General features: G+C 45.3%; 1 protein-coding gene across 1 annotated transcript in view; it reads left to right on the top strand.

Moving 5' to 3' along the window:
- Positions 1 to 15,426, top strand: part of LOC120054493 (xenotropic and polytropic retrovirus receptor 1-like) — an 88,976-nt gene that overhangs the window by 60,208 nt on the left and 13,342 nt on the right. Inside the window, exons 4-9 of the mRNA XM_039001918.1 lie at positions 1,866 to 2,083; positions 2,455 to 2,604; positions 2,827 to 2,910; positions 3,583 to 3,661; positions 3,851 to 4,038; positions 13,960 to 14,139. Coding sequence (XP_038857846.1) covers positions 1,866 to 2,083; positions 2,455 to 2,604; positions 2,827 to 2,910; positions 3,583 to 3,661; positions 3,851 to 4,038; positions 13,960 to 14,139 — 899 coding nt within the window. The remainder of the gene's footprint in view (positions 1 to 1,865; positions 2,084 to 2,454; positions 2,605 to 2,826; positions 2,911 to 3,582; positions 3,662 to 3,850; positions 4,039 to 13,959; positions 14,140 to 15,426) is intronic.

Below are 15,426 nucleotides of genomic sequence, written 5' to 3' on the forward strand. Positions count from 1 at the left end.
TGTGGTGCGCAGACACAGACACGGAAGACAATCACCCACAAACAAACAGTGTGAACAGCCAACCTATATATGATTCTCAATCAGAGGAAAAGTCAAACACCTGTCTCTGATTGAGAACCATATAAGGCTAATTACCAACCACCTAAACATAGAAACACAAAACATAGAATGCCCACCCCAACTCACGCCCTGACCAACTAAACACATACAAAAATAACATAAAACAGGTCAGGAACGTGACACGGGGATTCAATCTTGCAACCTTTTGGTTACTAGTCCAACGCTTTAACCACTAGGCTACCTGCTGCCCCACATCAAGGCTAGACATCTGGCTTTACTCGAATAAATCTGTCTCAATTCAGATTATAAGGAAATCTATAGTAAATGTTGTTTTTAGCAGTGTTAGGTCTTCTTGGCTGTCTTGTAGCCCAGCCACAGTCAGTCACTTCACTCTCGGACTCCAGACTGCAGCGTCATAATCTCTCATTTTCTACGCCTGGATGTGTTGTATATCCGTCTAGCCGGATGTTGGGATGAAACAAGCAATTACTGATTCTTGTTGGACAGACATCGTTATCTCCCTCTTTTTCATGTCTTGTTCAAGGTGTGAGCTTTACATAAGAGAGTTGTCGCCTCCGCAGAGAGCTGTAGCAAGCAGCTTCCCTCTTCTGAAAGGGGTCATCGACCCCATTAAGTGAACCTGGAGCAGTGCATTTAACTATATGCCAGTGACAAAAACCAAGGCACAACACAGTCTCTGTTAAATGCTGTCACAATATCTAAAATATTTGTATGTATCCTCAGATATAGACTCCAGAGACAATATTTTACCTGTGGCTGATCCTGGCAAAGCTCAGACATTAAGGCTTATTTTAGTCTCTTCAGCCTACATACCATTCTGACACCTTTGTCTGTACACACAAATCTACCCAGGCTTCATTTCTTCCAATTTAGGTAAAGTATGTGAGTCTTGACTTTCTCACGCCTCATGTTAAGTCATGACTTGATCCATGCAGAGCGGCAGATAGAGACCCTCTGGACAGGGTAGACGGTGTCAGTGACATAATCTACTGTTATCCTGTGAGGGATTACTCTAATTTTAGCCATCAAAAGAGCAGGCATTCCTGTGAAATTCAGAGGCTGTGTTTGCAACTGAGCGTTAAAGTAACCATTGAACCCACTGCACCTAACGTAACACCCCTGTCTTCACTGATTGACCGTGGGGAACATGAGACGGTGCTTCGTTGTTGTCACAAACACATGCAGGCAGGGCCTCTCTGCCCTGCCGTTGACCAGACAGTCTTGTTGTGAATCAGGACTGAAGAGGTCTATTGCAGAACCCTCTCTCCAGCCTTGGCCTATGAATAGGATGTGGTGGGGTGCAGAGTGCAGACACAGGCGGAGGTGACAGTGGAGGATATGTGCCAAAGCCGGGCTCGAGGAGTTCAGTCCTGGAATGTGTTCGTGGGACTGGGATGGGGAGGCTGGGGGAGAATGTGTGCCATGTTCCAGATCTACTCAGGTTCCCCCCTGCCCTGCTGCTGTCTCTCTCTCATTACCCTGTCATGACCCTGGTAATGGGCCTGCCAAGGGCTGCATTTACACGTCTGCAGAACCTAATACTCCTCTTTTCACTTCCCCGTAATGGAGAGGAGGGCAGGGAGAAGTGTGTTTACCTCTGGCTGGATTTACTGCAGGGCTGTTAAAGCAAGATAATGTTTCTGACAGTCTCAGTGCAGTAGAAGTTACTCTCAAAACCACTAGAACTATCCACAAGACATCAGCAGAGTGAAATCAGATCTGTCTTTGTCATACTGACACTGTTGCTCACTCGGTTGTTCTCCATATCTCCTTCCCTCGTGCAGAGAAACTTGCGGAAGCCCAGAGGCGTTTTGCCACCTTGCAGAATGAGCTGCAGTCGTCTCTGGATGCGCAGCGTGAGAGCAATGCGCCAGGTCTGCGGAAACGCAAGACAGTGTTCCACCTTTCCCAGGAGGAGCGCTGCAAACACCGCAACATCAAAGACCTGCAGCTGGCCTTCTCCGAGTTCTACCTCAGCCTCATCCTGCTGCAGAACTACCAGGTTGGTACCCTAAACCCTACACACTACCCCTAGGTACTTCCTCATCCTGAGGCAGAACTACCAGGTTGGTACCCTTAACCCTAAACCCTACACACTACCCCTAGATACTACCTCAGTCTCATCCTGATGCAGAACTACCAGGTGAAACAGTCAGCCTATCTACACCCTCTCATCTTTCTGTTTGACAAATGTTTCTCTGCATCTTACTACCTCTCCATCCACCTCTCTCTAGTGGTGTGTCTATTTCTTCTCTGTTCCTTTCTTTATCTCAGCAGTTCAGTTTATCTCAACCGTTTAGTCGTTGTCTCCTTCTCCCTCTCTGCATCTCTTGCTCAGTTCAGACTTAACCCCACGATTTGTCTTTCTACCAGAATCTGAACTTCACAGGCTTTCGTAAGATCCTGAAGAAGCATGATAAGATCCTGGAGACCCCCCGTGGGGCTGACTGGCGCGTGGCCCACGTGGAGGTGGCCCCCTTCTACACCTGTAAGAAGATCACCCAGCTCATTTCTGAGACTGAGGTACGTATGGAACAGAAGCCCCTGTTTGTGGAGGTCAAAGCATTGTTTAGGTTGATGTTCATTCTTGACAACAGTGTATACTCCATCATCTGTTTTAACCACAAAACTGCTAAATCTGGCAAAATCTGATCCTGGTCTTTGACTTTTGTTCTTTAATATGTTGTATTGGATTTGAACTTGTTCCTGGAGGAACAGTAGTGACGTGTGTGTTGTGTTTGTCAGGCTGTGGTGACCACAGAGCTGGAGGGAGGGGACCGTCAGAAGGCCATGAAGAGGCTGAGAGTGCCTCCACTGGGGGCAGCACAGGTGAGAGAGACTGACACCACAGGTTTACTAGAGGGTGTATATTAGTTAGTTGGTGTACAATTAACCAATTAGATCATTCCCGCCATAATTCCCTGCCAGCGCCAGGATCTCATCAACATAAACGTAGTATAGTATAGTGACACACTTCCTGCTCTTCATCTCCTTCCTGCTGTGTGTGTATACAGAATAGGTATGTGACACACACACCCTATTCATCCCCACAGTATTGATCCTGTAAGAGGCTCTCCATACTAGACTGGAAAAATATATTTTCCACAGGGGATGAGAGAGATAGAGGGCTGGAGAGAGTGCTTCACATCCCCTATCACATATCCTTTAGATTTATAGCTGTATTATTATTAATGTCATGGCCACCCTGAATTATGCCAGATCCAAATGGCTTGTCCAGATTCCTGTGGGAACCTTTATTTGAAATGTATTTTTATAAGGTGCATTGAACAAGGAACAGGTGAACTGGATTCTGTGAATGGCTTCAGCTTCCCTGGATAGGTGTGTCTATCTGTCAAGCTAAATGAATTAGTAACTGGCTAGTGTGGATCTGTGGCTGTGTGCCTGACAACATTACAGTAGAGCAGAGAAGACTGGCAGTCACACAGGCCTAGTAACTGGTAATTGCTCATCTCTGTCATTCTCTGCTTTTCCTTCCTGCAGCCTGCTCTAGCCTGGACTACCTTCCGCGTTGGCCTATACTGTGGGGTCTTCATCGTCCTCTCTATTTCCTTCATCCTCAGTGGTACATTCACACACAACCATGCTAATAAGGCCTTTTTACGGGGAGATTAACAGATACACAGGAAATGGGGCTTGCCATTAGTGGGGAGCTCAAGTTAGTAGTGCATACTGTATTTTATGACAGGACTGTAGCCTCAGATATTTTGATGAAGAATTAGATTATTTAATTGCTATTATTATTTTGCAGGTGCTGTACTCATCCGGTATGAGAACGTGTGGCCTCTGGTGCGTATCTACCGTGGTGGCTTCCTGCTGATCGAGTTCCTCTTCCTGTTGGGCATCAACACGTACGGCTGGCGCCAGGCGGGGGTCAACCATGTGCTCATCTTTGAGCTGAACCCTCGCAGCAACCTCTCCCACCAGCACCTGTTTGAGGTAAGGGAGAGGGGAGAACCAGCGGATACAAAATGACAATAACAAGAATCAAGCCAGACAGTTCACTGAGACAACTACTGGTAATAATGGAGAGAACAAATTATATTGTGTGACCACCAGAGAGAGAGAATGATCTAGTGTGACCACCAGAGAGAGAGAATGATCTAGTGTGACCACCAGAGAGAGAGAATGATCTAGTGTGACCACCAGAGAGAGAGAATGATCTAGTGTGGCCACCAGAGAGAGAGAATGATCTAGTGTGACCACCACAGAGAGAATGATCTAGTGTGACCACCAGAGAGAGAATGATCTAGTGTGACCACCAGAGAGAGAGAATGATCTAGTGTGACCACCAGAGAGAAATAATGATCTAGTGTGACCACCAGAGAGAGAATGATCTTGTGTGACCACCAGAGAGAGAGAATGATCTTGTGTGACCACCAGAGAGAGAGAATGATCTTGTGTGACCACCAGAGAGAGAGAATGATCTTGTGTGACCACCAGAGAGAGAGAATGATCTTGTGTGACCACCAGAGAGAGAGAATGATCTTGTGTGACCACCAGAGAGAGAATGCTATTGTTTGACCGCCAGAGAGAGAATGATATTGTTTGACCACCACAGAGAGAATGATATTGTTTGACCACCAGAGAGAGAATGCTATTGTTTGACCGCCACAGAGAGAATGATATTGTTTGACCACCACAGAGAGAATGCTATTGTTTGACCGCCAGAGAGAGAATGATATTGTTTGACCACCACAGAGAGAATGATATTGTTTGACCACCACAGAGAGAATGATATTGTTTGACCACCAGAGAGAGAATGATATTGTTTGACTTACACAGAGAGAATGATATTGTTTGACCACCACAGAGAGAATGATATTGTTTGACCACCAGAGAGAGAATGATATTGTTTGACTTACACAGAGAGAATGATATTGTTTGACTTACACAGAGAGAATGATATTGTTTGACCACCAGAGAGAGAATGATATTGTTTGACCACCACAGAGAGAATGATATTGTTTGACCACCACAGAGAGAATGATATTCTTTGACCAGCAGAGAGAGAATGATCTAGTGTGACCACCAGAGAGAGAATGATCTAGTGTGACCACCAGAGAGAGAATGATCAAGTGTGACCACCAGAGAGAGAAAATAATCTAGTGTAACCACCAGAGAGAGAGAATGATCTAGTGTGACCACCAGAGAGATAATGGTCTAGTGTGACCACCAGAGAGAGAGAATGATCTAGTGTGACCACCACAGAGAGAATAATCTAGTGTGATCACCAGAGAGAGAGAATGATCTAGTGTGACCACCAGAGAGAGAGAATGATCTCGTGTAACCACCAGAGAGAGAGAATGATCTAGTGTGAACACCACAGAGAGAATGATCTAGTGTCACCACCAGAGAGAGAGAATGATCTAGTGTGACCACCAGAGAGAGAGAACGATCTAGTGTGACCACCAGAGAGAGAGAATGATATAGTGTGACCACCAGAGAGAGAATGATATTGTTTGACCACCACAGAGAGAATGATATTGTTTGACCACCACAGAGAGAATGATATTGTTTGACCACCAGAGAGAGAATGATATTGTTTGACTTACACAGAGAGAATGATATTGTTTGACCACCACAGAGAGAATGATATTGTTTGACCACCAGAGAGAGAATGATATTGTTTGACCACCACAGAGAGAATGATATTGTTTGACCACCACAGAGAGAATGATATTCTTTGACCAGCAGAGAGAGAATGATCTAGTGTGACCACCAGAGAGAGAATGATCTAGTGTGACCACCAGAGAGAGAATGATCAAGTGTGACCACCAGAGAGAGAAAATAATCTAGTGTAACCACCAGAGAGAGAGAATGATCTAGTGTGACCACCAGAGAGATAATGGTCTAGTGTGACCACCAGAGAGAGAGAATGATCTAGTGTGACCACCAGAGAGAGAGAATGATCTAGTATGACCACCACAGAGAGAATGATCTAGTGTGATCACCAGAGAGAGAGAGAATGATCTAGTATGACCACCACAGAGAGAATAATCTAGTGTGATCACCAGAGAGAGAGAATGATCTAGTGTGACCACCAGAGAGAGAGAATGATCTCGTGTAACCACCAGAGAGAGAGAATGATCTAGTGTGACCACCAGAGAGAGAGAATGATCTAGTGTGACCACCACAGAGAGAATGATCTAGTGTCACCACCAGAGAGAGAGAATGATCTAGTGTGACCACCAGAGAGAGAGAACGATCTAGTGTGACCACCAGAGAGAGAGAATGATCTAGTGTGACCACCAGAGAGAGAATGATCTAGTGTGACCACCAGAGAGAAAATGATCTTGTGTGACCACCACAGAGAGAATTATCTGGTGTGACCACCAAAGAGAGAATGATATTGTTTGACCACCAGAGAGAGAATTATCTAGTGTGACAACCAAAGAGAGAATGAGCTAGTGTTAACACCAGAGAGCAAAAGAATGATCTAGTGTGACCACCACAGAGAGAATGATCTAGTGTGACCACCACAAAGAGAGAATGATATTGTTTGACCACCACAGAGAGAATGATATTGTTTGACAACCACAGAGAGAATGATATTGTTTGACCACCAGAGAGAGAATTATCTAGTGTGACCACCAGAGAGAAAATGATCTTGTGTGACCACCACAGAGAGAATGATCTGGTGTGACCACCAGAGAGAGAATGATATTGTTTGACCACCACAGAGAGAATGATATTGTTTGACCACCAGAGAGAGAATTATCTAGTGTGACCACCAGAGAGAGAGAATGATCTAGTGTGAACATCAGAGAGAGAGAGAATGATCTAGTGTGACCACCAGAGAGAGAATGATCGTGTATGACCACCAGAGAGAGAGAATGATCTAGTGTGACCACCAGAGAGAGAATTATCTGGTGTGACCACCAGAGAGAGAAGATATTGTTTGACCACCACAGAGAGAATGATATTGTTTGACCACCACAGAGAGAGAATGATCTAGTGTGACCACCAGAGAGAGAATGATCTAATGTGACCACCAGAGAGAGAGAATGATCTAGTGTGACCACCAGAGAGAGAGAATGATATAGTGTGACCACCAGAGAGAGAATGATATTGTTTGACCACCACAGAGAGAATGATTGTGTGTGACCACCAGAGAGAGAGAATGATCTAGTGTGAACACCAGAGAGAGAGAATGATCTAGTGTGACCACCAGAGAGAGAATGATTTGGTGTGAGCACCAGAGAGAGAATGATCTGGTGTGACCACCACAGAGAGAATGATCGTGTGTGACCACCACAGAGATAATGATCTGGTGTGACCACCACAGAGAGAATGATCTAATGTGACCACCAGAGAGAGAGAATGATCTAGTGTGACCACCAGAGAGAGAGAATGATATAGTGTGACCACCAGAGAGAGAATGATATTGTTTGACCACCACAGAGATAATGATCTGGTGTGACCACCAGAGAGAGAGAGAATGATCTGGTGTGACCACCAGAGAGAGAGAGAATGATCTGGTGTGACCACCAGAGAGAGAGAATGATCTGATGTGACCACCAGAGAGAGAGAGAATGATCTGGTGTGACCACCAGAGAGAGAGAATGATCTGGTGTGACCACCAGGGAAAGAATTATCTGGTGTGATCACCAGAGAGAGAATGATCTAGTGAGACCACCAGAGAGAGAGAATGATCTAGTGTGACCACCAGAGAGAGAGAATGATCTAGTGTGACCACCAGAGAGAGAGAATGATATAGTGTGACCACCAGAGAGAGAATGATCTAGTGTGACCACCACAGAGAGAGAATGATATAGTGTGACCACCAGAGAGAGAGAGAGAATTATCTGGTGTGACCACCAGAGAGAGAGAGAGAATGATCTGGTGTGACCACCAGAGAGAGAGAGAATGATCTGGTGTGACCACCAGAGAGAGAGAGAGAGAATGATCTGGTGTCACCACCAGAGAGAGAGAATGATCTAGTGTGACCACCAGAGAGAGAGAACGATCTAGTGTGACCACCAGAGAGAGAGAATGATCTAGTGTGACCACCAGAGAGAGAATGATCTAGTGTGACCACCAGAGAGAGAGAATGATCTAGTGTGACCACCAGAGAGAGAATGATCTAGTGTGACCACCAGAGAGAAAATGATCTTGTGTGACCACCACAGAGAGAATTATCTGGTGTGACCACCAAAGAGAGAATGATATTGTTTGACCACCAGAGAGAGAATTATCTAGTGTGACAACCAAAGAGAGAATGAGCTAGTGTTAACACCAGAGAGCAAAAGAATGATCTAGTGTGACCACCACAGAGAGAATGATCTAGTGTGACCACCACAAAGAGAGAATGATATTGTTTGACCACCACAGAGAGAATGATATTGTTTGACAACCACAGAGAGAATGATATTGTTTGACCACCAGAGAGAGAATTATCTAGTGTGACCACCAGAGAGAAAATGATCTTGTGTGACCACCACAGAGAGAATGATCTGGTGTGACCACCAGAGAGAGAATGATATTGTTTGACCACCACAGAGAGAATGATATTGTTTGACCACCAGAGAGAGAATTATCTAGTGTGACCACCAGAGAGAGAGAATGATCTAGTGTGAACATCAGAGAGAGAGAGAATGATCTAGTGTGACCACCAGAGAGAGAATGATCGTGTATGACCACCAGAGAGAGAGAATGATCTAGTGTGACCACCAGAGAGAGAATTATCTGGTGTGACCACCAGAGAGAGAAGATATTGTTTGACCACCACAGAGAGAATTATATTGTTTGACCACCACAGAGAGAGAATGATCTAGTGTGACCACCAGAGAGAGAATGATCTAATGTGACCACCAGAGAGAGAGAATGATCTAGTGTGACCACCAGAGAGAGAGAATGATATAGTGTGACCACCAGAGAGAGAATGATATTGTTTGACCACCACAGAGAGAATGATCGTGTGTGACCACCAGAGAGAGAGAATGATCTAGTGTGAACACCAGAGAGAGAGAATGATCTAGTGTGACCACCAGAGAGAGAATGATTTGGTGTGAGCACCAGAGAGAGAATGATCTGGTGTGACCACCACAGAGAGAATGATCGTGTGTGACCACCACAGAGATAATGATCTGGTGTGACCACCACAGAGAGAATGATCTAATGTGACCACCAGAGAGAGAGAATGATCTAGTGTGACCACCAGAGAGAGAGAATGATATAGTGTGACCACCAGAGAGAGAATGATATTGTTTGACCACCACAGAGATAATGATCTGGTGTGACCACCAGAGAGAGAGAGAATGATCTGGTGTGACCACCAGAGAGAGAGAGAATGATCTGGTGTGACCACCAGAGAGAGAGAATGATCTGATGTGACCACCAGAGAGAGAGAGAATGATCTGGTGTGACCACCAGAGAGAGAGAATGATCTGGTGTGACCACCAGGGAAAGAATTATCTGGTGTGATCACCAGAGAGAGAATGATCTAGTGAGACCACCAGAGAGAGAGAATGATCTAGTGTGACCACCAGAGAGAGAGAATGATCTAGTGTGACCACCAGAGAGAGAGAATGATATAGTGTGACCACCAGAGAGAGAATGATCTAGTGTGACCACCACAGAGAGAGAATGATATAGTGTGACCACCAGAGAGAGAGAGAGAATTATCTGGTGTGACCACCAGAGAGAGAGAGAGAATGATCTGGTGTGACCACCAGAGAGAGAGAGAATGATCTGGTGTGACCACCAGAGAGAGAGAGAGAGAATGATCTGGTGTGACCACCAGAGAGAGAGAGAGAATGATCTGGTGTGACCACCAGAGAGAGAGAGAGAATGATCTGGTGTGACCAGCAGAGAGAGAGAGAGAATGATCTGGTGTGACCACCAGGGAAAGAATGATCTGGTGTGATCACCAGAGAGAGAATGATCTTGTGTGACCACCAGAGAGAGAATGATTGTGTGTGACCACCACAGAGAGAATGATCTAGTGTGACCACCAGGGAGAGAGAATGATCGTGTGTGACCACCAGAGAGAGAGAATGATCTAGTGTGACCACCACAGAGAGAGAATGATATTGTTTGACCACCACAGAGAGAATGATCTAGTGTGACCACCAGAGATAGAGAATGATCTAGTGTGACCACCAGAGAGAGAGAATGATCTAGTGTGACCACCAGAGAGAGAAAATGATATATTGTGACCACCAGAGATAGAGAATGATCTAGTGTGACCACCAGAGAGAGAGAATGATCTAGTGTGACCACCAGAGAGAGAGAATGATCTAGTGTGACCACCAGAGAGAGAGAATGATCTAGTGTGACCACCAGAGAGAGAGAATAATCTAGTGTGACCACCAGAGAGAGAGAATGATCTAGTGTGACCACCAGAGATAGAGAATGATCTAGTGTGACCACCAGAGAGAGAGAATGATCTAGTGTGACCACCAGAGAGAGAGAATGATCTAGTGTGACCACCAGAGAGACAGAATGATCTAGTGTGACCACCAGAGCGAGAATGATCTAATGTGACCACCAGAGAGAGAGAATGATCTAGTGTGACTACCAGAGAGAGAGAATGATATAGTGTGACCACCAGAGAGAGAATGATATTGTTTGACCACCACAGAGAGAATGATCTAGTGTGACCACCAGAGAGAGAGAATGATCTAGTGTGAACACCAGAGAGAGAGAATGATCTAGTGTGACCACCAGAGAGAGAATGATTTGGTGTGAGCACCAGAGAGAGAATGATCTGGTGTGACCACCACAGAGAGAATGATCGTGTGTGACCACCACAGAGATAATGATCTGGTGTGACCACCACAGAGAGAATGATCTAATGTGACCACCAGAGAGAGAGAGAATGATCTAGTGTGACCACGAGAGAGAGAAAATGATATAGTGTGACCACCAGAGAGAGAATGATATTGTTTGACCACCACAGAGAGAATGATCTGGTGTGACCACCAGAGAGAGAGAGAATGATCTGGTGTGACCACCAGAGAGAGAGAGAATGATCTGGTGTGACCACCAGAGAGAGAGAATGATCTGGTGTGACCACCAGAGAGAGAGAGAATGATCTGGTGTGACCACCAGAGAGAGAGAATGATCTGGTGTGACCACCAGGGAAAGAATTATCTGGTGTGATCACCAGAGAGAGAGAATGATCTGGTGTGACCACCAGAGAGAGAGAGAATGATCTGGTGTGACCACCAGAGAGAGAGAATGATCTAGTGTGACCACCAGAGAGAGAGAATGATCTAGTGTGACCACCAGAGAGAGAGAATGATATAGTGTGACCACCAGAGAGAGAATGATCTAGTGTGACCACCACAGAGAGAGAATGATATAGTGTGACCACCAGAGAGAGAATGATATTGTTTGACCACCAAGGAGAGAATGATCTGGTGTGACCACCAGAGAGAGAGAGAATGATCTGGTGTGACCACCAGAGAGAGAGAATGATATAGTGTGACCACCAGAGAGAGAATGATATTGTTTGACCACCACAGAGAGAATGATCTAGTGTGACCACCAGAGAGAGAGAATGATCTAGTGTGAACACCAGAGAGAGAGAATGATCTAGTGTGACCACCAGAGAGAGAATGATTTGGTGTGAGCACCAGAGAGAGAATGATCTGGTGTGACCACCACAGAGAGAATGATCGTGTGTGACCACCACAGAGATAATGATCTGGTGTGACCACCACAGAGAGAATGATCTAATGTGACCACCAGAGAGAGAGAGAATGATCTAGTGTGACCACGAGAGAGAGAGAATGATATAGTGTGACCACCAGAGAGAGAATGATATTGTTTGACCACCACAGAGAGAATGATCTGGTGTGACCACCAGAGAGAGAGAGAATGATCTGGTGTGACCACCAGAGAGAGAGAGAATGATCTGGTGTGACCACCAGAGAGAGAGAATGATCTGGTGTGACCACCAGAGAGAGAGAGAATGATCTGGTGTGACCACCAGAGAGAGAGAATGATCTGGTGTGACCACCAGGGAAAGAATTATCTGGTGTGATCACCAGAGAGAGAGAATGATCTGGTGTGACCACCAGAGAGAGAGAGAATGATCTGGTGTGACCACCAGAGAGAGAGAATGATCTAGTGTGACCACCAGAGAGAGAGAATGATCTAGTGTGACCACCAGAGAGAGAGAATGATATAGTGTGACCACCAGAGAGAGAATGATCTAGTGTGACCACCACAGAGAGAGAATGATATAGTGTGACCACCAGAGAGAGAATGATATTGTTTGACCACCAAGGAGAGAATGATCTGGTGTGACCACCAGAGAGAGAGAGAATGATCTGGTGTGACCACCAGAGAGAGAGAGAATGATCTGGTGTGACCACCAGAGAGAGAGAGAATGATCTGGTGTGACCACCAGAGAGAGAGAGAGAATGATCTGGTGTGACCACCAGAGAGAGAGAGAGAATGATCTGGTGTGACCACCAGAGAGAGAGAGAGAGAATGATCTGGTGTGACCACCAGAGAGAGAGAGAGAATGATCTGGTGTGACCACCAGAGAGAGAGAGAGAATGATCTGGTGTGACCACCAGAGAGAGAGAGAATGATCTGGTGTGACCACCAGAGAGAGAGAGAATGATCTGGTGTGACCACCAGAGAGAGCGAGAGAATGATCTGGTGTGACCACCAGAGAGAGAGAGAGAATGATCTGGTGTGACCACCACAGAGAGAGAGAGAATGATCTGGTGTGACCACCAGAGAGAGAGAGAGAGAATGATCTGGTGTGACCACCAGAGAGAGAGAGAATGATCTGGTGTGACCACCAGGGAAAGAATGATCTGGTGTGATCACCAGAGAGAGAATGATCTGGTGTGACCACCAGAGAGAGAATGATCTTGTGTGACCACCAGAGAGAGAATGATTGTGTGTGACCACCACAGAGAGAATGATCGTGTGTGACCACCAGGGAGAGAGAATGATCGTGTGTGACCACCAGAGAGAGAATGATCTAGTGTGACCACCAGAGAGAGAGAATGATCTAGTGTGACCACCAGAGAGAGAATGATCTAGTGTGACCACCACAGAGAGAGAATGATATTGTTTGACCACCACAGAGAGAATGATCTAGTGTGACCACCAGAGATAGAGAATGATCTAGTGTGACCACCAGAGAGAGAGAATGATCTAGTGTGACCACCAGAGAGAGAAAATTATATATTGTGACCACCAGAGATAGAGAATGATCTAGTGTGACCACCAGAGAGAGAGAACGATCTAGTGTGACTACCAGAGAGAGAGAATAATCTAGTGTGACCACCAGAGAGAGAGAATGATCTAGTGTGACCACCAGAGATAGAGAATGATCTAGTGTGACCACCAGAGAGAGAGAATGATCTAGTGTGACCACCAGAGAGAGAAAATGATATATTGTGACCACCAGAGAGAGAGAATGATCTAGTGTGACCACCAGAGAGAGAGAATGATCTAGTGTGACCACCAGAGAGAGAGAATGATCTAGTGTGACCACCAGAGAGAGAGAATGATCTAGTGTGACCACCAGAGAGAGAGAATGATCTAGTGTGACCACCAGAGAGAGAATGATCTAGTGTGACCACCAGAGAGAGAGAATGATCTAGTGTGACCACCAGAGAGAGAGAATGATCTAGTGTGACCACCAGAGAGAGAGAATGATCTAGTGTGACCACCAGAGAGAGAGAATGATCTAGTGTGACCACCAGAGAGAGAGAATGTGCTGAATAAGGGAAATTAAACATTTCAATAATAATACTAATCTGAAGACATGTACTATGTTTTTTCTGATCATTTTGCCAAGGACAAATTATATACAGCGTTATAAAGGTATTTGAATAAAATATATTTTGCGTGTTTGATGGCTTTATCTATTGAATTCTTCCCTAGATTGCAGGGTTCCTGGGGATGTTGTGGTGTATGAGCATCCTGTCCTGTCTGTACTCTGAGTACACCATGCTGCCCATGCAGGTCAACCCCCTCATCCTCTATGGCTTCATGCTCCTCTTCCTCATCAACCCCTTCAAGACTGGCTACTACAAGTCTCGCTTCTGGCTGCTCAAACTTCTGGTGAGCTCCTTCTCCACTGGGACTACTGTATTATAATGATGCAATGATATCAGTACAATGAAACCCGACTCAACTGGTGTTTGTTTGTACCACACTGTATTTGATATCTATCTCCTACTGTATTGTGTTTTGTTGTATTCAGCTTGTTTTTTATTTGTCTGATGTTTGCTGGCCAGGGGGATGGGGATGGATTAGGAGGATTCGGTGTGTGTGTGAGACAGAGGCCAGTGGGGTGAGGGATAATAGAATGCAGGCGGGTCCCTGGGGATGTGGCGGCTGTGACTGTACAATCATTACAGGGATGGATCCATCAGTATGCTGCTCCTCCAATCCTCCCCATCCCTCCGAGCCATTCCACAGCCTTCTCCAGCTTTGATTGGGCTCCACTGGGGCCTGTGCAGCATCCTAGAGAGCCACACACCCACACTGAACACAGGAACTAACCAGAGGACAAACACATAATCAGAGAACAAATCGAGACAGATTGCCTGGTGTGTTTGTTTACACAATGAATACATTTTGAGGAAGGTTTATCTTCTGAATGTCTATAATTTCTGTGTATGGAGATGGTGTGGAGATCAATAGGGGCATATATTGCCAGGTAGAAATCTTTCATTAGCTCACATATATAACAGGATGAATCAATACTGTTTGACATTTGCAACTGAAACAATCTGGGACTAGGTCAGGCTGTGTAGCACCCTGGAGGCAAGAGGGGGAGAGTATCATTCCCATTCACCCACAGTCTCATTCGCAGACCTGTGATAACATGATCCAGTCCCAACATAAATCATACCCAAAGCACAAGTAAACCCAATCATATTAGGCTATATTAAATCAGACCTCTCCAGGGCCATGCACTTGATCCTGTGCTGCTCCCAGACCATCATGTTTGTGCACGTGTGGTGTGTCGAATAGTGTGTCAGCAAAAATATCATTTCTCTGCAAATCAAGTCTTATATCTCCCTCTCTAACTTTAAGCATCAGCTTTCTGAGCAGCTTACCGATCACTGTATCTGTACACAGCAATCTGTAAATAGCACACTGACTACCTCATCCCCATATTATTACTTACCATCTTGCTCTTTTGCACCCCAGTATCTCTACTTGCACATCATCATCTGCACGTCTATCACTCCAGTATTAATGCTAAATTGTAATTATTTCGCTTCTAGGGCCTATTTATTGCCTACCTCCCTACTCTTCTACATTTGCACACACTGTACATAGACTTTTCTATTTTTCTTTTATTTTGTGTTATTGACTGTACGTTTGTCTATGTGTAAC

This window comes from Salvelinus namaycush, chromosome 10 (genome assembly GCF_016432855.1).
Source record: "Salvelinus namaycush isolate Seneca chromosome 10, SaNama_1.0, whole genome shotgun sequence".
Lineage (NCBI taxonomy): Eukaryota > Metazoa > Chordata > Actinopteri > Salmoniformes > Salmonidae > Salvelinus > Salvelinus namaycush.